The 27214-nt window shown below is 41.8% G+C and overlaps 1 protein-coding gene across 6 annotated transcripts in view; it reads left to right on the top strand.

Moving 5' to 3' along the window:
* Nucleotides 1-27214, top strand: part of wwox (WW domain containing oxidoreductase) — a 137957-nt gene that overhangs the window by 2199 nt on the left and 108544 nt on the right. For 5 of the 6 annotated variants that reach the window (XM_042410589.1, XM_042410590.1, XM_042410592.1 and 2 more), the window contains exons 4-5: nucleotides 57-226; nucleotides 8707-8813. In XM_042410589.1, coding sequence (XP_042266523.1) covers nucleotides 57-226; nucleotides 8707-8813 — 277 coding nt within the window. Of the gene's footprint in view, nucleotides 1-56; nucleotides 227-8706; nucleotides 8814-21253; nucleotides 21322-27214 lie in introns of those variants that run through there. The other variant, XM_042410594.1, reaches the window with a different exon arrangement.

Raw genomic sequence — 27214 nt, 5'->3', positions numbered from 1 at the left:
CGCAATTTTGGAATATTTTTTCCCTTACAGTATCCCATTTTTTCTATCATTCCCAGTCACATCAATAAGCGGACCACATATTTTGACCCACGTCAGGCATTTACAGTAGAGGACGTGGTGGTGAAGCCAAAACGGTACGATGGAAATACTGCTGCTCTAGAGATCCTGCAAGGTCGTGACTTCTCTGACAAGGTTGTCCTCGTTACCGGGGGCAACTCCGGCATTGGTGAGTTCAATGAAATTATAACATGTTTTTATAATTCAATAATGTTCTTTAATAGCAGTGTTAGAAATCATCAGGATGAAGAGTGAAGTGTGTTTCCATGATGATGCCACTAGGTGGTGATGTGGTATTACACTGCAGTAGAAGCTTGCCTTCCACAGCTGAGCATTCATCAACATTAGCCTCCAAAATGTTACACCAACAAATCACTCCTTAATACCGAACATGATTGTATTGAAGTTCATTAGCTGGGCTGAATTGGATGTCATTGTTAACTGTAATGAATGGTGTCCATTTGTACCCAGCAAATGCATGGCTCACTATATAATGGTCTGGAAACAAATGTATTTCCCCTTTTCCTTTAGTTTAAATTAGCACAAGTGGCGGCCATTTGTTCAGACTTGCTGCTTTGTTCGGCATAGATAATGACAGCATGAGGGAAATCAAATAAACATAAAATCGTTAATTGTCTTTATATTCAAATCCTTTGTACTGAGGAAAGTCACAGCAGTGTAATTGCTGTGTGTATATTATGAGATGATGCAAAGCAGCACTGTAGTCCATAGATTTACAGCAGCCTGGGGACCTTCACTGAACAAAGAAGATTGTGAACTTAATCGCCTTCCTGACCTTGATGTTTCTCCTTCTATCTGTCTAGACACAAAATACATTCTTTAGAAATAATATACATTGGAATGTTGAATTCCTCAAGAAATGCTTTTATGTCATTTAAATATGTCTCACACTTTTTCAAATTGATGCTCCTTGTACACAGTGTGAATTGTTTTGATGGTTCAACAACAAACACTAGATATCGACTAAATGAATGGAGTCATCTCTGATTAGCAAGATGCAGTTTTTCAATTCATGTCTATACTAAACACAACTCAGATGACTGCAGTTTGTTTGAGGAAGATACTTTATACAGTGTAGAAATTAGACAAATAAGTCTAACAATGACAGCACGATCACAAGATAACAGCATTCACAAAGACTCATTCATTCAATTGTTTTCACCCAGGAGGCAATGAAAATACCAAAACATTAATCTTAGAGATCAAAATCAAACTTGAACTTTGTGGTTGCAGGTAAAGAGCTTGTGCAGAGATTGTTGACCTGTCCTTGCACAGACAAGATAGGTCAACTACAACCATCCCAGGATGCATTTTTTCAGCAGCATAATGACCTGAAACAAGCATCAAATCAGTGCAAGGCCTTTTTTAAATTCCAAAAAACTGACAAAGACTCGCATGGCTTCGTCAAGTCACCAGAACTCCATCGTCATCTTGACAAACACGTGAGGAGGGAAAATGTAAAAACACACTGAAACCTCACTGGACACTCTCTCAGATCTCCTAAAAGATTTATATTATTCTTAAATCACAATGGTTTGGCCTTTGATTTAGAGATGGAGCAATACTTGAACAAGAAGAGAGTGGAGAAAATTGCAAATAGTTTTCACCACAAGAGGGCACAGGAGGTCCATGATGTTGTTGCTGTTGAGGTTTTAAAACGTTACTATAAACTGCTTCACATGTGCTTATTTTTGCCTTAGTTACAGAACTACATAATGAAAAACATAATCCATATTTAACATTTTTTTGTGATGTATTTAGTAAAAACAAATTTGTTCTGAAAAGAAAGAAAAAAACAGCTTTTCTCAAAACAATGTATCAAATAATGTAGTTACAACACAGACATTTTTAATATGTGTGACTGCTTAATATACCCATATTAACATAACCTTTGTTTTACTCTACCATGTATTTAATATGCAGCATCCATAATTAACAGTATTCCAATAGTAATTGCTACTACTCGTGTGCTCCTTTGACATTCCACCAGTGAAATGTGGTTATGCCAATTGGTTGGACCCACTTAGCATTTTAATGGCATCAATAGTGTTTTAATCCAAGTGTCAAGGCTATTTCCATTTTCTTCAGTGCTTATTTCCTCCACAGGAAATGTGACATTTTTATTAGTAATGGTGGGATATTATTTAATTAGGAAATTTACATTTCAGCTCTTTAATTTAGTTCTAATGCACATGCACATGAAAAGCACATATATGAGTTTATTTATGCATGAAATGTCATAGTCTGTGGTTTTGTGACCAGCCCTGAAGCTTCATTGCAATAGTGCTGGGAGGAGAGACAGCAATGCGGTTTGTCTTGCCGATGTGATCACTGCACTCAGTTCACAACATTAGTCTTCCTCTCTCTGCTTTCTTTTGTAAATTAAAAACCAGTACCAACCTGAATGGTGTTTTTAATTGTGATAATGGAAATGAATGATCGCAGTTTGTTTTCTGCCCAGTTTCTCCTTCTCTCACCCTCTTTCTCCTCTCCTTAAAGGTTTTCTTACTCTTATAGACCTGTGGTTGTACACCTGTACCTCCGCATTGATTCCTAAGTGGCTATGACCCAGGCCTGAGCCTCCTATCCATCCCCATTACACACTCCTGCTCTAACTCTAATTCCCCTCCTATCAACTAACTCTCAGGTTATTTACTGGCCAGGGGTCCATGGAACAGTTGTCCTTAAAGGGCCATTGTCACGATACCTCTGGATCCCACTGGGTTTGCATGTAAAAAGCTTTCTTTCTTAATATGCAACATCATTTTAAAAACTTATTTTTCCCACACCCATCTCTGAATCTGAAAAACTGGGATTAGCATAAGTCCTTTCCTAAAATATTTTTTCTGTCGAGGCAAAACTATATTGGTAGTGCTCTCTTAGCACATGCGGTCATCTTTGTCCTGTAACAGCTCTTTTGGGAACTGTGCGTAACTACATATATGTGTCCTCCCACCAGGGGAGCAGCGTCAGTCACCCACGCTTATACAGCAGGTGCCATGTTGTCAGCATAACGTATGTTGCGTAGCGGTCAGAAATAACATATTGACCCTCTGTCTCAGTGGAGTGAAACATTCAGGTAGGCACAAACAGCTACTGTATCTTCCATATGCTATTTTAATCCCAGTGCAGTATTTTTGACATATGACAGACTGAAACACTTTTACAAGAATATTGATTCGTAGCTACTGAATTGTCCCGGCCAAGTTTTTTTGCTCTTGCGACTTAAATTATTCTTCATATACAGTGTTTATTCTTTTTATGTTCATGTGTTTAAAACTTTATTCACACGTCTCTGGCCCTTTTGCACACTCTGGCTTGTTGTAGAGCAATACCTTCAGCTGCAAAGCTCTACTCAATCTAAATGCATGCACTAAATTCCACATGCTATTGTTTTTTAGGTGCGGGGTCAATGCTGGAATAAGAAGCAGAAAAGACTCGGGCGGTCCTGGCAGGGAATAGCAAGGATTTAGAAAGGAGCGCTTCATAATGTTTTAGTTTCTCTATGCATCCGTGTCTGCAGTGTTTTAGGACTTTGAATGTTATTCTTATTCATGAAAGACTAACATTGTTCTATGTTTGTGTTGATCCCAGTGTTGTGTTGGGGGGATTATGTGTCAGGCCGGTGCTCTCCTCTCTCTGGATGGAGAGATCCCTAAGCATATTCAGTGAGTCGTGGAGCTGGGGGAGCCTCTGCGTGCAGATTAAACCCATAGCCTAGCTTTGTGGCTGATCATTAGATTGAGGCAGATTTGTTAAGCATAACTGCCATTAAATTGGCTGCAAAGCTCTGGTATTTACTGCACTGCTGTTTATGAATAAGGACCCCCTTAAAGACCCGCGCAGCGATGCGTTAAACCCGAGCCTCGGTAAGGAGGGAAATGCATTATTCATAGTGGGAGGAATTAGATGGATAAAAAGATGTTCCTGGTGAGGGTGGCATGCGGTGCCTGTGTCTCAGTGTGTGTGTCTCTGAGTGGCTGCGTGTGGTTTAGATGACATCCAGAGTGTGTCTGTGTTTATATTCAGAAGTCTGATAGTATTTTGTGTGTGTGTGTGTGTGTGTGTGTGTATGTGTGTGTGTGTATGTGTGTGTCCACTGGGGGAGCGGCCAGCCTGTGTCCTGCTCTGTCTCTTCTGTGTCAGTGTGTGAACTGAGCCACTGAGGAAATCGAAGGAGAGTTTTATTTTATTTTTTTTTCAACGGGCATTTCATGTCCTCTCTGATGAATGTGTTTATTGGCTACGTAATGAGAACCAGTTATGGTTGGTTAGTCAAATTATTCAACTTTATTAACCTTGGATGAAATTTGCTATGCAGACCCAAACTGGTGTAACATGCAAAGAGTGTAATGCTGGAGGCCAGAAGGGTTCAATAATGATTACAGCTCTAATATAATAGAAGTGAAGTGGTTAGAGAGAGTGGATGGAATACATATATGTGCTTAAAGGCTGTAGGTAAAATAAAATGAAAGGGTACTGGGTTATTGTGTGTAGTCAAGTAGTTTATAGACCTATCGAGTTTACAGTCTGCAGATGATGAGGGGATGAAAGTTACATGTTGGGGGGGGGGGGGGGGGGATTTTGATGACAGTGATGAAAATAGCCCCAATGCTCAAGAGATATGTGTGCATGGCTTCTGGGTTCTGTGTTGATCCTTCTGCATGTGAGTGATTTGGTGTTTATCAGGTTTACTGGCCTTTGTGTGTGTGTGTGTGTGTGTGTGTGTGTGTGTGTGTGTGTGTGTGTGTGTGTGTGTGTGTGTGTGTGTGTGTGTGTGTGTGTGTGTGTGTGTGTGTGTGTGTGTGTGTGTGTGTGTGTGTGTGAGGAAGCCGGGTGAGGCATGCTACAGGAGGAGCAGGGGAGACCAGTGTGGTGTGAGGCCATGATGAGAGATTGTGTAGGGAGTTGGAGGTTGACACAGAGGGTCAGAGGAAGAGAAGGCGGAGACAGAAATGGGGGCGGGTGGGGGGGTAGGAAGGAGGCAGAAGGGGACAGGGAGGGGTAATAGAACCACTCCAGTGCTCTCGCCTGGAACAGCTCAACCTTGGGCTGTAATTACTAACCATACATCCCACTTTTGGGGTGACATCTCCCTCCTCATGGACTAATGGAGGGGAATTAGAGGGGATCTTAAAAGTCAGAAAGAGTGGGGCGGTTGTGCCGTTCCTCACTTCTTGGGACAAGAAATACGCAGCAGCAGCAGCAGGAACAGGTGCACTTATCACTGAGACAGTTAGGAGTCAGACTATGTCCAAAAGCAACTCCTCATTCACTTCTTCTTATATAATGGACACTCAGTTGTTTACTCTTGGGCAGTAAATTAAAATTTTGGACGCCTCACTGACAGCTGTAGGGTCACACAACGGTAATTTAATGCATCTATAAAAGTAGTGTACATACCGTTGACACTTAAGGGTTGTCCCATTTCATAGGAGAATATTTCAACCACTACCCCTGGTAACTCTGTTCCAAGGGGTGAGGGGACACTCGAAAAAGAGGGGTAGGGGTGAAAATAAAGAAATGGGATTAGCCTTTACTTTGTCTGCTCCATTGTGCAAATTTTTCACTGCACTGTATATTGCATAAATAGACTCAGAAGACTTCAGGACACTCAGTACTTGGACACTACTTTTGAATATGTCCTTAGTTAGGATGGAGTGAGGGTAAATGGGTGGATTTTATTGGTGACAGTGCAGTGGCAGATTTGGACTAGATGGAAGGGTACTGCAGTTTGGTGGAGATTTGCATCACTCTTGATAAATCTACAAATTTATAAACACTTTACTAACTCAAAGGCCTAAGAATTTTATTGCATAAATCAAGTCGACTGCAGAAAATTAAATTAGCCTGACATAGAGAATTAAAAAGTGTGATAAACAGTCACAAATTTTTCATATGTATCATATTTATTCCTTGCTTCAGAAATATCACACACACATATAATTCATGTCACAAACTATGCTTTGGAACATTGAGATGGGGTGATGTGTAGTCTTGCTATGATCTGCGTGTATGTGTGTGTGTGTGTTTTTTTTTTTTTCGAGCACAAATTCAGCTCTGGTGAAAGGGGATTGTGGGAAACTCGACATGTTTACCCACAGGTCTTGTAATGATCTGAATTGACTTCTGTTTGCCCAATTGTACTATGGAGCTTATTTTAGTTAAATGCCTATTTGGATACAGATCAAGAGAGAGAAGGAGCAGGCAGCTCCGTTTGCCAAATAAACACGTTTACTGACGAGGCTGGTAATGATCTCATTACATTGAGCCAATACACCTGTGTACTAGGGGGATCCAGAGAGGGGCGGCGGGCCAGGGAGGACAAACAAAGCGTGAAATCACTAAATCACACTCATTATTGGGGGATATCAGTAGGGCCAGGATCCTAATGTACCATGAAGAGCATTCACTGCTTAATGGACATTTTACACATTTTTTTATGCATTTTATACATTACAGTAAAACAAATTTTCAACAATAGTGGAGTCAGTTACTGTATTTTTGTAATGTTGTGAAACAATCATAGGATCTGCCTGAACTCACCTTCCCCCCCCCCCCCCCCCCCCCCCGCCCCCCGTCCAGCTTCTTAAAAATGGTTTCATCATAATCAGACTCTTCTACTTATACGTCTGTGTTTATGTTGTTGTCAGATTAGACAAAAGAACCTGGAAGATCATTACAGCCCAGCATAATAGTCAGGCCTCCTGCATGTTGTAAAACGGCTTATGGCGTTTGTCGATCCACCGGAGCAAAAAAGAAACCCCTGTCTGACCTCTCGTCATGTTCCACCATCAGCATACGACGCTGAAACAGGCTCTCTTTGTTGTTCACCTGACCAGGAACTAATTTCAGTGCGGCCCTCTCCACCGGCAACATGGGCGAGAGGGCGGGGAGTCTCTGTTACAGCAACGCCACTCTCGTTATTTCACAATTAATGTCATGCCCTTGTTATTTGTCATTGGAAATACATGGCTTCAGTGATGCTGCTGTTGTTGCTGCCATATTCTAATTTGTTCTCTATTATGGAAAACACTGGCGCCGATTAATTTCACTTTCATGGTTTGTACACACAACAAGTGAGTGTGAGGTGTTGTTGTTTACCAGCAGCTAGTGATTCTGTCCCGTTTATAAAGGCTGCAAAAAATGCTTTTATATATTTATGGCATGTTGGGAATCTTTTTTTTTAATCATTTACAAATTTAAGGTGGCCTGTTGCTGCTTTTATTCAAATTTTGAATATATTCAAATTAAATAACGGTGAAAATGTGGACATCTTGTATGAAACAGAGATCTTTTTCAGACATTTATTTCCTAAAGTCTGCTGCTCCACCTGCAAATTCAAAATGTGTGTTTACTGCAGGAGTCATACTGCTCATTTTTTCTCCCGTCATGTTGTTTTTATTTTCGTTTCCATTTCCTGTGAGTGAAATGATCGCCGCTCACAGCCGCAGTCCCCTCCATTACACCTAATAAGGTGTCATATAATTTAATTCCATGCTTCACTTGTCAGAAAGGGCTTCCAATCCTACTCCAATTTTGAGTTTTAATAGATATTAGTCCTTAACACTCTCCTCACAATTAGGCCTCCCAGTTTTTCTCTTAATGAAAATCAGATTAAGACATATAATCTAATTACAGTTCATATTAATCCACCCTCTCATACACTCTGCCTGCTGCTCTGCCTCTCAGACCCTCTTTGCCACGATCAGTTATTGTGCCTGTCAGTTTGTCAATCAAGACACATAACTGTGTGTATTTTTACTGTATTTAGAGGTGGGACTGAAAAATGCGATGGCGCTCAGCTGAACTTTTCCACGAGACTCTGAAGGATAGTAAATGTCAAAGGAAATAAAAATACGGTGAAGGGAAAAAAAAGTTAATCTCATAAATTAATTCAACCTACGGGTTGAAATGACCCATTTAGACTTGTAATTTAGAAATGAACTTCCCTCCCTCTATCTTCAGTTTTTGTCAGTTTTATCGTGACTACATGATTTGGATGGAGCCATGAAGTAGTCTCGGACTGATAAATTCTGTGCGTATCTGCGGACCCCGTTTCATAGGAGAAATGTCCTTATCAGAGGTGCTTTGATGCTCTGAAATATCACACCAAGGTTCAGTTTGAATGTCATGTCTGTTTGATTGTTCATTTGACTCCCTCTACATGTTTTCATAATTACTGCCATTGCTGTACAATCACCAACATAATTAACAACCGACCTCCCTTCTTCTTACTCGCCCACAGTATGAGCAGTGATACCTTTCTGAGAGCTGGCGGTCAGATCCGAAACTTTATCTCAGAAGAGAGGAAAAAGTCTTGAACCACAATAATTCAATCAGTTTCATCACTTCAGAGAGAAATGATTAACTCTCTGCACTAGACCACTGGGTTACTCAATGAAAGAAATTATATGGAAAATTGATAGGGAATTTAACTTGCACATCGCCCCACACAACCCCCACCATCATCACCACCACATTAGATTCAACCCCTGAGAATCAAAATTATCTTCAGAAAAAAACTCATCTTTGAAGCATTGCTCGCTTTCATTCTTTTTTTTTTTCTTCTTCTCTTCATGTCTTTGTCTGTCTCTCTGTCTTTCCTTCTTTCTACTCATGTCTCAGGCCTTGAGACAGCCAGGTCTTTTGCCCTTCACGGTGCCCACGTGATCCTGGCATGTCGAAACCTGTCCCGGGCCAGCAAGGCAGTTAGTCTTATACAGCAGGAGTGGGTAAGTGGCAATCAGACCTTCCTTGAGTTTTGCCTCAAATTTGAAAAGCTGGAAGGATACTTCTGGTGATATTATGTATTTTTTCTTATTTTCAACAAATGCCAAATGGAAAAAAACAATAATAAAGAATTTATCCCATTAATCCTACTTTGGCTACTAATGTATTTCCTGTGTAGCCAAATGTGATGTACAGTAGCTCATTCATCTGTTCCATTTCCTTCAATTGTTTAAAAAAACGATTAAAAACACATCACTGAGCACTCGCTGACATGTTCCTCCATCAGGATGAACATGAGCCCTGTAGTTTATTTTGTGTTGCATCCTGCTGCTGAAAATACAAACTTGAGCACTAACTGTGTATTAATCAGCGGCTGAAAATAGTCAACAAATGCATTATTTACTCCTGTTTACAAAATTGTTCCATTTTTTTAGAAAATGAAAGATTATGTTTGTGACCCTTTTTTTTTTATTTTTATTTTTTTAAAGATTTCAGTGCCACCGTACTGAGAGACAGACAAACACATTGTTGGTTTTCTCTTCATGGGATTTGTTGGTTATAAGAGAAACATGGAATCTCATTAGCTCATTACACTTAATATTATCTGTTCTGTAATTTATGTATTAAAGATTGTTGCTTCTTGAGTACCTCAGGCTACTCTGTGTATACAAGACCTATCTCATGGTTTTATCTGTGTGTTTGTCCTGTAATTCAAATGGAGGGTCTAAGGGTCGAGGATGTCGACATTATACAAATTTTAAAGCTCTCTTAGGCAAATTTTGTGATTTGGGGCTCTATAAATAAAAAAAATATTTGACTTGTTTCAATGTGAAAAGTGGATGTGTGATGTCATTAGATAATTTAGATTTCTATATGATTCAATATTCTCTTGCCAAAGAGATCAGTTTTCTAAATGATAATTAAGGTTAAAGTATTCCTCTTTACATTGTCACATGAACTCTTCTGACAGGAACGGTAAAGAAAGCTTCGTACGGGTGTCTCCGCATTAAGCAAGCAAGCAAGAGAGAGAGAGAGAGAGAGAGAGAGAGAATTAAAGGGAGGGAGTGAGGAAGAGAGAAAGTGAGAGAGGGCATCTGATAATTACCTGAGATTATTGCTCTAATATCGCTGCGCTTGTGACGCGTCCCCAGATTTACGAGTGTGGGAAAATAAACAAGTGAAATGTGGGTGCTGGAGCAGAAAGAATAAGCCATTAGCACTGGGTTGATTACAGTGAGCAGGACTTGAAGAAGAAGGAGAGTGAGTGCTCGGCGCAGATATGGTGAGCGAGGGTGAGAGGGAGGAAAAGAGGGAAAGAAAGAGAGAGAGAGAGACGGAGAGAGAGACAGAGAGAGGGAGACAAACGCCTTTGAGCGAGAGTAGATCTGCAGTGTTTAAACTCACCCAAGTCTCTAATTGAAGTATGCCCCTGGGGCTGTCAATGCTGCTCCACAGTGTGAAATCCAGTGTACAGATCTATTAATGTAGCTGCTTTGTCTAAATGACTGGGGAAAAGCTCTGATCCAAGGACCAGATTTTCTAGTCAAATTGATTTTCAAGCTGCACACCTGCCACAGAATTACCATCAATGTTTTTAATTATTTGTGAATGAACAAATGGAAGCTAACTGGAGCCGCTTCCAAAGATGAAACGACTGGTTGACCTCTGCAGTGTAAATGATAATCTTCACTATTTGTGGCACGTGCAAATTGTCAGCAAATGAAACGATTGAGTTAATAGAAGTCTATAGAGTCCAAATAGAGCAGGGACAGTGAATTAGAATTCCCTAGGCTCACTCCGTATTTCCTTCTCAAGGAATCCCCCCCCCCTGTTATAGGCTAATGAATAAAAGTCACAATATCAGAATAAATCTTTGCGGCAAATTCTCCCCTCTGGCGACATTATTAATAGATTCAGGAGAAGAATAGAGAGGAGGATTAATCTTTAAGATGATGGATGGACTCTGCTCGCCTTCCCATGCTCCTACGCTAAGGTCATTTTGATAAGAGGGTATATTTTGGGGTCCTCTGTACAAAAGGTCATCATATCTACTTCCAGGTCCCTCTCAGAGTTCCGCTCTGGCTGCCAGGAGTGGAACTGCTGTCCCGATTGCGTAGGACCTCTGACCTCTAACTACCTGCTTACTATTACTCTGAACTCTCTCTTTCCTCAACTCTCTCTCTCTCTCTCTCTCTCTGCCGTGCGGGCTGGTGTTGCTGTTCAGAGATGAGAGTGATGGCTCGCTGCGGTCCAGTGTAGCGCCGTGTACTGACAGTGGGTATAATAGGGGGGTCACTGTGGGATAATGGGCAGGTTAGAACAGCCACTGACTGTTAGGAAGAGCAGGGTCAGAGGGCTTATCCTTCCCAGCCAATCGTGCTGTGCTCTGCCAGGAACCGCTTCGGTATAAACAGAACAATACAGAAGATTCCAAGAAGAGAGAAATCTGTCCTGATTTTATACGCAATCTTTACCTAATAGGAAAAATACATTTAGCAGGTTTTACAGTGTACATATGAACATTAAGGCATGGCATTATGAAGCTTTGAACTAAAGCAATACCTGTTTATGTTTTGCTGACTTTCCATCATTAAATTAGTTTCTTGCTGCGTTTATGCAACACACAGTTTGCATGATGGGACTTTAGCTGCACCTCCACCGCAGGCCTAATCTGAGCAGAATGTGTTGTTTTCTCTGCCTCTATTCGAGCTGTGAGGTGAAACCCCTCCAGCAGGCTCATTAGGGGAGTTTAGAGTGGCGGAGAGGGGATAAACATTTACCTTATGATTGTGTTTTACAATAAGCCTGATGTTGGTTGCCTTTATAGGGTTCAAAGGGGGCTGTTTTTACAGGCTCTGATGAAGCCACAGTAAAACCAGGAAGGGGATTAAGCAGCAGATGGGTGCTGGGAAAGATGGAGGGAGCAGAGAGGGAGAAAATGTGGAGAGTGAAGCGTTGTAACAAAGATATGCAGCAGAAAGAGACAAGCTAGTTAGATTTGGAGGGCCAAATGCTTTACTGACTTACACTGACAAATTTTCATTTTGTGGATTTTAATAAATTTTGCACCCTCGTATCCTTCAAGTAGCTCTACTGTGTGTAAGTCTTTCATCTTTCTGTAGCTCTTGGCCTCTGCCCTACACTTTAACTATATGCTTTTTTCCCACAGCCCCTTACCTATCCATCTCCTATTCCACTCACAGTACCGGCAGGTTAAGTTGCTGGTTAACAACCAAAGTGTTGCTTTCATGCCAGAGATTTATTTTTCCTGATTGCCTTTAAAATTCTGCTTATCTTTGACTCCAATGTCTCCCTTGGTGAGCTGTAATGGACTCCCCTGAGATACAGCCCACTGTGGTGGGCCAACCAAGGCCCTTGGCCCCTGAGTAGAATACAATGTGTGCATACACACACACACACACACACACACACACACACACACACACACACCACAGACGTGCGGCATGGTCTTATTTGGTAATTTCTCTCTTTTTTTTATCCAAAATGCTTATTTCCCCCACTGCCCCTTTTCTACAACACATGCTAATGAGATGCTTTGTAAGGGCGTTAATTAGCGAGCTAGTCACTGATTGCTGTGCTTGTTTTTGTTGTGTGTGTGTGTGTGTGTGTATGTGTGTGTGTGTGTATGTGTGTGTGTGTGGCAGAGGGGTATTAATATGGCTGTGTGCCGCTGAGGAGAGTTCTGTCAGGGTCTGCTCTGGAACCAATTAGGCTAAAGCTCAGTGTCCACTGAGGCTGCTGGGAGAAAAAAAGCCTCCTGCTTGCAATGTCAAACAGCAGCATTAACACAGGCCAGAGAGGCAGAGCAAGACAGGCGGACTGAGAGCCGATAAGCAGCGGTCACTCATACAGGCAGACAGAGAGTCTGACAGACAGACAGTTCCTCTGCTGGATATGAAAATCAGACAAAGAATACAGTCATGCTTTCTGCCACAAACCTCGGCCTTCACAGTTTTTCTTTTATCATTCAAGCCTTTAGATCTATAGAAATATCTATGTTTCTATAGATAATCTACCAATGTACTGTAGATACTCTGTCGCTGGTTGTCATGCTGTAGGATAAGGTAACAACAGAATCAATGAGACACAATGTTCCTTTCCAAGCATCTGCATCTATTTCAGGTGATGCAGAAGTGGAAGAGGTCTTGAAAGACAACCAGAAAGAAGGCAGTCTCATCTTGTAAGACGTCAATACATAAACTTGTATTCCCACACCTTCCTGATAAACAATCTTTCACACTGGCTTTTCCCAGCTCATATGTTTATGTGTCATGGCCTGCATGTTGCAGTATAAGGCGGCAAAGTTCTGGATGAGTCCCACAATTCTTCTAGAAAACTACTTTCTTGCATGACTGTGTTCATTCGGACATGTGCATGGATTCAAACCCCTTCTTGTGTCACCTTCACTGTACTTTTAATATGAATCACACTTGTTTGGAGAGGAAAAAATAGTTAATGTGTGTGTGTGTGGATGCTTGGGTGCCCGCATTTGTCCGTTTGCCCGGTGCATAACCTCTTGTCAGTCTGACAGGGCCTGTGCCCCCGCTGGCCACCGTGCCATGCCACGCTCCTCCCGCTGAGGCCAACAGGAAGTGACACATATGAAATGCTGACCTGGTTGGTCGCAGCCCCCTCCAGGGCCTCAGGATGCTGCTCTTTTAGTCACTCTTCCCCTCTCCTCACTCGCTCCCTGGCTTTTTTTTTTTTTTTCCATCTTACACAAAAGCCTCAAAAGACATGCGTCCCCTTCTGTTCACCCTTTTTACTTCATACCACTTTTTCCCCCCTCTTCTTTTCTTTCCCAAAATGATTAAGGAAATTGCAGCCCATTTCCCAGGTCAGTGAGCAGGTAACACTCTTCTCTGCTGCCAGAGAGCCCAATTGATCATCATTTTTTTAGGTCTTACATCTTGCAGGATTTCAAACTTAAACTTATTTTTCATTCTTTTCCTGATGTGATTTCAAAGCTGCTGTAAATGTTTCAGCATCACGTAGACACACTTTAGCTGATTTTTTTTTGCATTTTTGACCTAAAAAGGAGGCAGCAACTAATACCATAACAAAAACATACCTACCTGTTTATGGTAATTTAGGATTACTCACATGGTGCACTTTCTATTATCTCTAAAGTGCTGGAAAGTATCCTGCTAACAAGGTTGGAATCGTTTGTTCTCACCACTGATAATCAGTTCGGCTTTAAAAGAAAACATGGGCACTGATATGCGTAGTTATGCTTTAAAGGAAATAGTTGCTAAATATGGAAGCCAAAATTCCACTGTATTTATGTTTAATTGATACATCCAAGGCTTTTGACAGAATTAATCACGAAGAATTATTTCTGAAATTGCTTGCTGGAGGTGGTCCAAAATATATATGTAGAATACTAGTCTTCTGGTTTGCCCATCAGACAATGTGGGTTAAGTAGGGCGATGTTGTATCTGCCCTGTTTCATGTAAATAATGGTGTTCGCCAAGGTGGAGTTTTGTCTCCTATTTTGTTCAGGGTATATTTGGATGTCCTATCAAAATAACTGAATGGGTGTAACACAGACTGTCTTGTCATCTTATGTACACTGATGACCTGGTAATATGTAGTTCATGTAGTGCTGGGCTGCAGCAATTACTGAAGGTGTGCTCACAGTACGGCAACGATTATGACATTAAATTTAATGCCAAAAAGAGTAATGTCATGATAGTCAGAAGTAGAGAGGATAAGAAATTAGTTTTTCCTGTGTTTCACTTGTGCGATATTCCTCTCATGACATCCAAGGATATAAAATACCTCGATCATTTCTCACTGATGATTTGAATGATGACAGAGATATTTATCAACAATGTTGTAAACGATATGCTCAGGCCAATATGTTTCTTTGTAGGTTTTGTATGTGTTCTGTCAATGCAAGCTGTTCATTATTTAGAGCTTTCTGCACACCTCTGTATAACAGCTCATCTTTGGTGTTGCTACAGGAAAAGTAGTACGCGGAGGCTCATAGTGTCTTACAATGATGCTATGAGGTTGCTGCTTCAGGTTCCCAGATGACATAGTGTCAGTCAACTGTTTGTGTTCTCTGGTGTTCCTACATGTGAGGCACTTCTAAAACATCTGATGTACATTTTTTATGTGTCACTTTGATGAGTCAGAGAACAGCTTTAACCAGCCCTAAGAAGAGCTGCTCTCAGAAAACACTAGTGAGATAGCCTACATATGAACTGGTTGTGGTGAATTGAATGTTGTGGTTTTATCATGTATGTCTTATAGTCCTTTTTCTTTTTTTAAATTTTTTATAAAATATATATGCTATGGGCCCACTTGTGAGTCTGAAATAAAGTTTGAATTGAATTTCATTAAAAAGCATAGGCAAAAGTGTTTTTTTTTTTTGCATGTGCTTTTGCTGACTCGTCACTGTTAAAGCTCAGATAAATCCAGTGGAGATTGTTGTTTGCGGTGTCGAAGCTTGTGCTTAAGCAGTTCCAGAGCCCCTTTTCACATTGTCCCCAGACTATACCAACATTATACCTGCACTTCTACCCCTCCCTGCTCTCCCAATCCTCTCCTCCAATCTCAGGTACATCCACTGAATCATTGAGGGAGTGGCGGCTCTCACTTATTACCAGGATGAGGCATTGTGCAAATCGATCTGTTTCCTTTCTGCGTATTAGTAGCATGCGTCCACCTCTCCTGGGAGACCTTCTCATATCTCTTTATTTACTGATTTTTGTTTCCTGCCTGCATTCTGTCTGTAAATTGGGAATAAAAAGGTCCCACATCTCCAACTACGGTCTGCATTGGTGTGGCACTGAAAAGAGCAGACAGGATGGATGAAATGAGGGTGGAATTGCGATATGTAAATTTGATGAGGAAACCCCTTTCTCCTCAAATGTATCCGCTTCGGATTCCTCCACCAAGCGACCACACAAGTGCCAGAACAACAATAGGATTTACTATAATATACCACCGAGGATTTCTTTACATTACACACGTTACGGTTACAATGCAGCTCGTGGGAATACTAAAGGAGGCTTTGTGTAGCAAAGACTGTTAGTATAAAAGTGTTAGAGTTGAATACTTTGAGGTTTTACAGTAGTAAGCATTTTGTGCGTGTATGTATGATTGTGCGTCAATGTAAAACACTATAGTACGGTATGTATGCACACGTACATGCATGCACATTGTGCACTGCACACACCCATCCACATGGTGTGTATTTAAATGCTTGATTATGCATTTTGCATAGCTTTGGGACATGCATCACTCTTCCCAGACTGCTAATAAAGTGACCAGGGAGATGGGGGAACCTAAATGAATCCTAAAGTGCCAGGCTTGCATTCCTCACTCCCTCACTCTCCCTCACTGCTCTGCTTAGTTATTCCAGCCCATCGTGAAAAGCTGTGCGCCGCTCGGCTCTCCTCCTCCTTATGTCTGTCTGCTATAGCCAGGTGCTCTGTCTCCTGAAGAGGTGTGGCCTGCTCCTAATTGCCTGGACCACAGTGAACTATGGGCAAATGCTCTGTGTGAAGGAGCACCGCGGAGGAATAATTTTGAATAAATCACATAGTTAGCCGGGTGGTATTTTCTGCTAAATAAGCACTTCAGCAGCCGTCTCACATGGAGGTGTGAGCGTTAGAATGACGGGTCACTTGCCATAGGTCATGTTGGGGAGGATTTAAATGATTTAAATGATGTCACTGCCACTGAAGGGGACAGGTTGAGGAAGGATGTGTAAGGCAGCACCTCTTTGTTGTTTGAACCTGACAGACTCTCATCCTTCACTCTTTCGCTCTCCCCTCTGAAGGAGGGCTCATAGCCCTGGGACGAGGGCTTCTTATGATGAGAGAGGTGAGAGGTTGCTTGGATCTCTTTCACTCTTCCTCTCTCTCTCTTTCTCTCCCTGCCCAGCAGAGAATGTTTTTTATTGAAGTCTCAGAAGTGCTGACCACAGAGAGACAAGTCCAGCACATACTGTAATGTTTTAATTCAGGAGATGAGCCAGTTGTAATAAGCTGCAGCCAAATAGACGCAGGCTTAGTTGATGTCTGCCAAACAGGCAAATATAGTAATGTTCAATGCAGAAACCATCTGGCAACTGGCTATAACATGCACCCGCTATTACCCCAAGCTCTTTTAGCATCTTTAGCACAGTTTGAAATTAGCACAGACTCTCAGATCCCATGATAAAGTTCATAGGAGACGCAATAGGCTAATTAGATGTAATTCTGTGTTTGATGTCTCTGTGTGATTTAAATGGTCTGATGTTGTCTCTCGTCATCTTCCATAACCCACTAAGACTATAGTCAGACATGAGACAGGAACTTAATGAGTTTGTGCATGTGTATGCATGTGTTTGGTGCTCTACATGTCCAGGCCTGACTGCATTTCACATGTGAGCGAGTAGAAGAAGACCATGTGTGCACGTAGGCTGTTGTCAGTTTGCGTTTGCTATGAAGGACAGAGGGATTGTCCTCTAGTGAACAGACAAGTGCATCACAGCAAGTCAACAGCTGCCATGTCCCACCGTTCTGACACTTATAAGTCACAAATTTCAATGTCAGCCTGGTGGAGAATAACTGAAACAAAAAGCTCAAATCAAATTTCTTCTCCAGAAGAAAAGTGTGGGAGGATGATTTTTTTATTTTAACAAACAACAAGCAATGAGAATAGTCTTATTTAAACAAAGATGTGACTGGTTATCTTTCAATAAATGTTTCAGCAATGCTTTGCTCATTTATGTATTTAGCTGGTAAATATGTAGCTTTTTATTTTAAAATAAAAATCAAGACATAGCATTTTGGTGCAGAACTCTGCAAATCATCTTTCTTGACTCTGTAAAACAGCTTTTGCTGATATGGCTGTGTCTCTGAAGCTCGTCTTGTGTTTATAGGATATCCTCTGCAGTCAGGTCTCATGGTATTGATATCAGTGAACCGCTCCAGGCATCCAAACAATCCTGCCTCAGGCACAGCTATCATTATTTTCTGGGAAATTGTGTGCGTGTGTGTGTATATATGTGTATGTGTATGTGTGTGTGTGTGTGTGTGTGTGTGTGTGTATGTAAGTATGTATATGTGTGTTTGTATGTGCTTTGACACAGAGTTAACACTGGTTTACAGCTTAATCAGTCTGTGTAACTGAATGCATATTTATCAGAGAGAAAATTCATGCTCAAAGAATCAGACTTCAGCCCATACATCATTATCAAACACACACATGTACACCCTTGGACACACACATACACATACACACACACGCAGATCCACATTTCATTAGAGAGGCAGATTCAGGCAGCAGTAGATTAAAAACAACGTGTGTTTTTACAGGCTCATAAATCAAGCATGGGACGAGGGGGATTCATTTAGAGAACAGCGGAGTTGTGGCGTAGTTGCCCTCACGTGACTAATACTTAACTGCGATACTTTGATACACTGCCTTTTTATTAGTTTCATTCTCTCCTGCCCCATATCAATGATTATCTCTCAGCTCACATTTGACTTGCAGAGTAGGCGAGATGTTGTGTTCATTTTGGTTGACCATTTCGATGATGAAACGGCCTCCCCATCTAACCAGTGATTAAGCCTACACATTGGCAAATGTTTAGGCCTACAGAACAGTATTAGTGGTGTAATGCATCCTAATCTTACGCTGCTGTGTTACACTGGATTGATCTTGTGTCTCTGTTGTGAATAAACCACTGTGTTACTCTATTTTCGCCATGCTGTGTTTAGATGGTAAAGCCACCTCATATTCTCTTTTCTTTTCATCCATTGAGCTGGCACGCCTGTGGGAATAGTGGATGGAGAGCAGGGCTTTTAATCTGTTATTGCTATTCGGGCTGCACATACTTTCAAAATGGTACCAGTGTTTTAATGGTGTGTGAAGCACTCCTATAAAATGTTTTGTTGATCAGTGATGTTATGTTGTAAATGCAACATCACATGCGCACACCCACACATACGCTCCCTCTTCACCTGTGATACAGCTGTTTTCTGGCTGCCCAATTTCAGAGGTCCTCTTAGGTTTACCTGTATATGTGTGTCGATATGTGTGTTTGTGGGTGTGTAATCCCCAGTTTCAGCTGTGTGTCATTGCCGGTCTCAGGCTGGAGAGCAGGTGTAATTTCCCCTGCACTAAAACCCCACAACAAGTGGCACCAGGGGAGAGAGGAGCATATTACAGGTTCAAGCGGCTCTGCTCCCCTGGACCACAGAGAGCTACAGGCTTTCCTGACCTGTGACCAGGCTCAGCCCTTGTGTGTGTGTGTGTGTGTGTGTGTCTGTGTGTGTGTGTGTGTGTGTGTGTGTGTGTGTGTGTGTTTATGTTGAGGGAGGCTCAGAGGTGTCGGAGCTGCCTCACTGTGTTTCTTTCATAGTGTAAAACCTTTATTAGGGTCCGAACCTGTTTGGGGGGCCGCAGGGCAATATTATTTCACATGTTCCAGGTGAGAGATGAGCAGCATGTGTAGCTGTGTATTTACTTTACAACTTTTAGATAACCAGCACCATATAGAGGCAGGGTAGAAGGTGCACAGGTTGGGTAAATATATCAAATAACTCTAATAAAATCTGCTGTAAACCAGTGAACACAGTTTGACCTTTAACCTCTAAAGTAAACCAGTGAACACAGTTTGACCTTTAACCTCCAGCTCCCTCCGTCACAGCACTATATGTAGACCACTGGGGTTCAGCTGATTAATTCTGCTGTGAGCTGGAGGCCGTGAGGAGGAAATATATTGTCTCAAACTTTGGTGAGCTTTTTTGGTACAATAGTGGTGCAAGAAAGGATTAGATTATTTTTAGCAGACAGATAACTTTTAAGCACTATTTAGTGCATTTTGGTGTATTGTAAAATACAGTGGTGTATGTTTTTTTTTAGCCTTCCAAATAAAAAAAAAATACACCAGCAAAAGTGTAAAGAATGGATTTGATGTGTTCATCTGCTCTGAAGTAAGCTGCAAACATTACCATGTCTGGCTAACTAGCTTACTGCCTGCAGCTGTAACCGTATTACTTTCTAGACCAAGGAGCATTTCATATTACATAATTTGTATGGTTGCAATAAAAAAACCCAAATGATAGCACGTCCACTATGTAGTGTTTTCCTATTGTGTTGAAGCAAAACATGTAGCCCCAGGCCTGAAAAGTGAAGCGTTCTCTCCAATGACCAGCAGGGGGCGACTCCACTGACTCCAGAAAGAAGTCCGATTGTGTGGAAGTCTATGAGAAAATGACCCTACTTCTCACTTGATTTATTATCTCAGTAAACGGTTTCCTAATGAGTTTATGGTCTCAATTGCTAGTTTGAAGTCTTTTTCAATACAGCATGATGTTCGTTTTGTAAACTCTGGTCTTTAGAGTAAAATAGATGATAAAGCAGGGTATCCTTTGGGGCATGGCTACACTGTGATTGACAAGTAGCTACCATGGCAACAACGCTGGTTAGGTAGTGTACCTACCCTACCCTAACCTACTCCTTACCCTAAACTCTGATATGATAGCATAACATTAGCGGCTCTTTATTGGATTTAGGGAAGTTCACATTCCAGCAGCTCTAGCCAAATCTGTTATCTGTGATAGCATTACATTTGCTAAAAACATTTGATGTTAAAAGTTGAACATGTCATTTGAAAATATGAACAATAAAGAATAAATCTAACCTTTTTCCTGATCATACTTACAACACTAGAACTAACTAGCTCTACACTGCAATACAAGAACAATACTGCTTCTTTATGTATTTGTCTTCTGCATGGGTCATCAACTGGTAAGGATGGTGACTTTTTGCCTTGGAGATGCAGCTTTTAGGACAATGTACTGTATGTAGCCATCAAATGCATTTATGACCCTTTTTACAGATTTCTTTTAAAGCAAGTCCATTTGGTAATATTAAAAGGTTAGCTGGAGACAGTGTTTTCAACCAACTCATGGAGCTAATGTCAGCATAATTAGCTAGCTACATCTAATAAAACCTACAAGCAAATTACAGCTAACTGTGGCCATTTCAGCTGGCAACATCAGCAGTTGCCAGCTAGAAATGACAATGTCTACCTCTGTCAGAAATCAAGGACCAGTTGTTTCAAAAATTACTAAGAATTTCGTCTGTTAAATCTGACATTGTTAAGATTGTTAACTGCATGTCTCTTCTTGCACGACACATGTAAGAGCCGAAAGCTTGACAGGCAAAGCCACAGTAACTATGGTCATGTAATGGTCAGTTCAATCAGAAGAAAAGACTATTGGGACTTTCAAAGAGCATTTGCAGAAGCACACAATTCCAGTGCAAAATGTCTGGAAAAAATATTACATCTAATTCAACTGTACTTGATCATCCAGTGAGCTTCTTCTCCCTCCTTATTTATGGCGATGTTCTGTAATACACAGAGAGCTGTCACCGGACAGAGTAATTTGACAGACCTTTGTCATCCCTACAGGTCTGTGTGTGGCAGTGAACGGTGAACAGAGTTAATTGGTGCCTCTCATCTCTCCTCTGAAGGGCACTGCTGCCTATTAATACAGTGTCATGATAAATTAGCCCAAATAAAACCCTACACACAGCGATGAATGATGAGCTTATGTCTGTATGAGTGTATGTGGGTACAATGTGCACTTGGATACTTCCTTCAGTGAGTCTGCCTCATTAATTTTTGGTAACCAAATTTCCATTAGGTTTGAATGAATGACCAAGAGGAGCCAACTAGGGCAAAGAAGGGGACTGGACTGATGGGCAGAGGAGAGAAAAAATCATGAGAGATGAAGGGAAGAGTGCAGAGGATGGGTGAGAGGAGAGGTGGAAGGAGAGAGGAGTGAGGTGGGGAGGAGGTGGGGGGCACGGATACTCATCCATTACATCCCACAGCAGCCCAGGGGTCGGCTTCAGCAAGACTGATTCAGAGCGATCAGGTTTGGACTCCATCTCCCATAAATCCTGGCATGTGACGCTGATGGATGTGGGCCATAAAGCCTCCCCGCTCTGACATGTGGAGAGCAACATGGAGAACCATGGGAAAATGTGAGTGCTCCAGGTTAATGTCAACGAGGCCTGGGAGTGAAGAGGGGATGATAGAGAGAAGGGAAGACGGGGACAGCGAGAGATCAGAGGTGCAGAGAGGAGGATTGAGAAAGAGTGAGAGGGCCGAGAGCAGAATGTGAAAAAGCACAGAGATTGTGGGAACACTGTAACAGAATTTACTGTGACACCGCAATGATTCAGCTGTCATCATACTAGTTTAAACTCATGTTGCTTGGAGTACAGTGAGTGGTCCCAGCCCATTTGTAAAAGATGAAGATCTAAACATCTTTCCTGACACTCATTTTTGTGATTTATTTCCTCACATTTCCATAGGTTGGTAATAAGCTGCATGGCTATAGCACAACGTTTAGCAAGAATGTAATTAATTCTGTGTGTTTTCTCATTTATTCTGTTATTGTATGTCTACATGGTGTTTGATGCATGACCAAGATGAATATAGCTCATTAAAAAAGCCTTGTGATTATAATAGGGCCAAATACAGGAACTGCAGACCAGGCTAGACAGGAAATGGAGACATGTATACTTCCTCATTAACAGAGCCCCATTTGGACCATAAAGCACCATCCCAATGCGCACAAGGAAAATGCCCTGATTAGAGGGGTGGAGGGGCATTTCTGCCCTAATGAAGGCTTCCCAAACAGTCATTTATGATATTGGTATGGGTGGTATGGTGACTAGGCCTATGGGATGAGCTGGCTTACACAGATATGGAAGTGAGATAGCAGATGCAGTATATTTGTATGGATGGGAGGGATGAGAGGGCCGGGGGAATGCATATCCACAACTCATTTGCACGAGTCAGTTTTACTAGGTTGCGGCTAATGGAGATGAGCTTGTGTTAAGAGCCAGTGGAGACGCTAATTTTACATAAAACCAAAAGAGGTCTGAGAGCCATGGCTGTGTGTGTGTGTGTGTGTGTGTGTGTGTGTGTGTGTGGGGGGGGGGGGGTCAGGTTGTGCTCACTTTACGCTATTCTGTCGGTTCACCGAGTGAATTCTCAAATGGTGACCATCCTTTCCCATAAAAGCTTTCTGTATCCAACTGAAAAGAAATAATCGAGAATGACGTCACTTATCATTATGATGTTTGCTCTTTTAATTTACATTTAAATTAATTGATATCTGATAAAAAACAAAACATAGGATACAGTGTACCACTGTATTTGGTGTAATCTTGCACAGAGAGAATTCAGTCCAGATTTACTGAGATTGTGTTTTGAGGGCAATCTGCACATTTTTTGTGACTCAGTCTCTAAGAGTGCAAACTTTTATTCCGGTTTTTCTTGCCTCCTTTCAAAGGATTTTATGGGCATTACAGTGATTTTTTTAAGGAGTGTTGGAAAGTGTTAATTGTTATTTCACAGCCTTGTGTAGAAATAGCTATTATGCGGGCCAGATAATGGGATTTACATATGATTTATGAGGCTTTATTTTTTGAACAGTGGTATTATTGTGCGTGCTCTCCATTCATTAGGGTGGTTTGTAAATAGCATGGCACTCTGACTTGGCGGTGTTGATGGTACACTTTCCTATATAAACTTTTAGTAAATGCAATCCTTAACATTTTAGTTATAATGGCAGCCACTGAATATTTCTTTTGATTAAGACATAGGCACATAATTTGAAAACATACATGTAAATATACAATTTCAGGCCTACTTACAAATCTTAGACTAAACTAATCCCCTGTCCACCGCTGTCTCCTCCTCTCTCAGTTTCTTAATTTCTCCACTTTTTCTTGTCCCACCCTCCAACACCCCTCCATCGTCGCCACAGGAGCTACCTGAGGCCCTTGTGTCCACCTCATTTATCACCTGGGTTTGATTCCTCTGCTTCGAGAGCGAGAGAGAGGAAAAAAAAGAGTTGAGAAGGAAGAGTAAAGAGTCATAACAAACCCTCCTCTGTTCTCTTTCGTTCTTTTCTACCTCCCTTCCTTCAGTGTGTGAGGGAGAGATGAATGCAGCCAGTGGAATTAATTGCACCCCGTTACTGAAGATCAGCAAGTTTGCACCGTTGGCGTGCTGATCTGCCATATGGCTGCCCACTAGGTGAACACTTTGATTAATGTTGCCCACTCCCCAGTTTTTTTCCCCACTAATATTTGATTCTGATAACTGAAACTCAGCTTCTGAGTTCCTGAGTCTCTCCATCTTCAGTCCTCACTCTCCTCATGTTTCCCTTTTTTGTTTTAGTCCTTTTCCTCTGCTCACCTGAGCCATCTGTGTTTGCAGGTGAAGTTTGGACTCCAATCTTTCCTTCTTTTTCTGTGTTTTTTTTTTTTTTTTTGCAAGCTTTGCTTACAAAGTCTTTGTGCGATGTGGCATTGATGCAGGCGCTGTGGAGTTTAGAGTATCAGAGAGATTAGAGGGAGAAAGAAAGGCCAGAGTGTGTTTGTGTAAGAGAGAGGTTTGGAGCTATGGGTACGTGTCCTTCGCAGTTGATTAGGCCCCTGGTGTGTCGAGTGTTTCTCTATTAGCCTCCTCAGCCTCTCGTCTTCTACTGTGTACAGTGACTACTCTCTACCCCAGAGGTCCAGGATACACACACACTCACACACAAACAGGAGCAAACACACACACACATGCCATGCACACAGTCAGATAGGATGCTGTGCTGGGGTCCAAGCAGTAACAAGGAGGTGAACAGATGCTGGAGTCACAATATCAATAGGGCTGAGTGTAGGTAATAATACCTTAGCAGGGTTCAGTCATGAGACACCGCTAACTAGAGAGGCAACTCTCAAGTGGAGCATTCACTATCTGCAAATCACACCATGTAGCTGTGTGCGCGTGTGTGTATGTTTGTGTTTGTAGGTGCACATACTCCCATTACATGTTAGAGAGAGCTTGTTTTTGCTGCAGGGGAGCAGTGAGATGGTGTCAGTGCTATCATCAACTCTGAGATAAAATGTTCTCACCTAAGGTCACAAGTTCAAGTTTGTTTTCTTTTTTTCTCCTGCTATAATGAACACTATGCAGACATCTATGCTGGAACATCTATTACAATCACTCGGGTGCTTTGTTTTCCCTCTGTTTTATGGTCCGTTCCTGCTGCTCGTCTATTTTGGTCTTCCTCAGTCTTGTTAAGTGCTGCCATTCTCCTGTGTTTGGATGTGGCCCAGAGGGCCCTTAGCTAGACCAGGGGCTGGGAATGAGCTGCAAGCCCCAGCCAGGGGGTGCCCACAGTAGGCTGCCAGTCCCACTAAATCTCCCTGATTACCCGGGGTGGCTGTGGTGTGATGGGGGTGTTACCAAGGTGGTGGGCTCTCCAAAGAGGCTGATTGAGATGCAAATGGAGGCCATAACTCAGAGGTAATGCAGACCTGAGCACCCTTTGCCTCGTCCGTTCCTGCTCACCACACTCTCTCATCGCTCCCCATTACTCCAGCATAGGAGGAGGGACCGTTATTGTCTCGGGATAAAGTTAGATATTTATCATAGGGTAAGATAGAAAGAGAGAAATAGTTTGTTAAGGTGGGAGCCGAGGAGAATAAGGAAGTATGAGTGTAAACTGAGTGTTGTTTTGATTAAGATAAACAGTAATACCAGATACTACCAGATAAAACCGTGGCTGACCATATTCACAAACATACACCTGAAGTTACCAAACTCTGCTTCTGCTTCTTAGAAAGAACAGATGGACACAATAAAGTGTGAGGTGCTCGCCTTGCCAGTAGAAAGGTGGAATGAACAGGGGAAGAGGAGGGGGAGGAGTAATTGCAAAGTCCTTTGCTGAATTGTTCTGTGGATGCAAATTTAAATCCCTCCTATTATTTTAATAATCTGCCTTTTACTGCTTGTGCTCGGATCATTTGTTTGCAAACCAGGTTATTTGGAGAGGGAGGCTCGGGGGTAATTTCATGCTTTGGAGCATTTATATCTATAACTTAATGAGGAGAGGGCCTGTTGTTTCCTGGTAATACACTACTAGAGGGGAGCAAACTTTTTATTCTCCGTTTAGGGTACTGTTAGAGGGCAATAATGTGGGATTACTCTGATGGAATTAAGGAGCAAACTGAGGAGAGACCTAATGCAGCTTTGGGTGATAGACCAAACTTTAATACTGATGTTTCATTCAGGGTTTTTTAGGTTCATGGGGTGTAGCATAAGAGATGGGCTTTTCCATTCGCCCATTACAATAAGCTTACAAAGATTTCTTCAAAGATCTCTTCAGATTAGAGCATCCTCCATCCACAGCTGCTGTCTAATTGGGATCAGTCTGTTTTTACCACTATGTACATTTTCTTTTCTTTCTCAATTAGCTAAACTCTGTTAAATGTTTATGCAACAGACAAACTGTAGTCTGCGTATCAGTTCATGAAATTCAGGTCTGTCTCCTCCTCATTATGTCACTTAGTCCCTGCCAGGGCAGAGAATCAGCCTAGTGGCCCGGCCCAACTCGATTTAACACAACCTTATTACATTTAGCTGAGAGACAAAAGGAAGACCCACCGTCTACAGTGAGCAGCACACGGTCTTGTGAGATGATCGGGATTCTTAATGTAGTTACTCCTCTTCAGTGGAGCCAAAGGCATGGCGGGATGGAGTGATAGAGGATGAAGGTGTGCGTCCACGTCCTGTCGTCCACTGCCGCTCCTCTTCCTCCTCCTCGTCTTTCCTTCTTCCTCGCTGTCATTCCTTCGCTCCTCTGCTCCCTTGTGAAGGACTTGTCTCCCAGAAAATTGAATCAGACTGCATGAATTAAAGCAATAATTCAATTTGTTTACAAGGCATCATTTATTCTCTGTCAGGCCAGCGCTCCGTTGACAATGCGTGGCTCGCTGACCCCCGACCTCAGCTGAGGTCACGTGACGCATTTATTACATTGTTCAACGAGAGTTTTCCAGGCTATTATCAGGCGACAAGGGGCTGAGGATGCATGATGAGAATCCTATTATTCAAATCTGCGTAACGTTGTAACAGAATGCAGAACCACATGACCTTATCAACAGATAGGGTAGATCATGTAAATGGTGTCTGAACAGCTGCTGGTAATGTTTTTGTCTCAATATGAGTATGAATATGAAATTGACCATCATAATAATAATTGTTTCTTTTATTTTTATTTCCTTTGTTTCCATTTTTGAAATATTTTATCCCAGGTTTTATTCATTTGTTCCTCTTGAAACATGAACTCAGTATCATACCAGAGAAAACAAGATACTTTATCCCAGAGAGAAGAGATAAAAGGCACAATCTCTTGTATTTCCAGGCTAAACTATTGTGAAAGTGGAAAATGGTAAGCAGTTTATAATATTGCTAAACAAAAGAGGTTTTAATCAAAGTGCATACCAGACCCTGCGGAGTGTAAAACATTCCCTCATCAAAAGGCCTATTATACACTTACTCACATCAAAGGCCTCC

Source organism: Thunnus maccoyii, chromosome 5 (assembly GCF_910596095.1).
Source record: "Thunnus maccoyii chromosome 5, fThuMac1.1, whole genome shotgun sequence".
Classification (NCBI taxonomy): Eukaryota; Metazoa; Chordata; class Actinopteri; order Scombriformes; family Scombridae; genus Thunnus; species Thunnus maccoyii.
The sequence above is the reverse complement of the archived record's forward strand: the minus strand, read 5'-3'. Positions and strand labels throughout refer to the sequence as shown.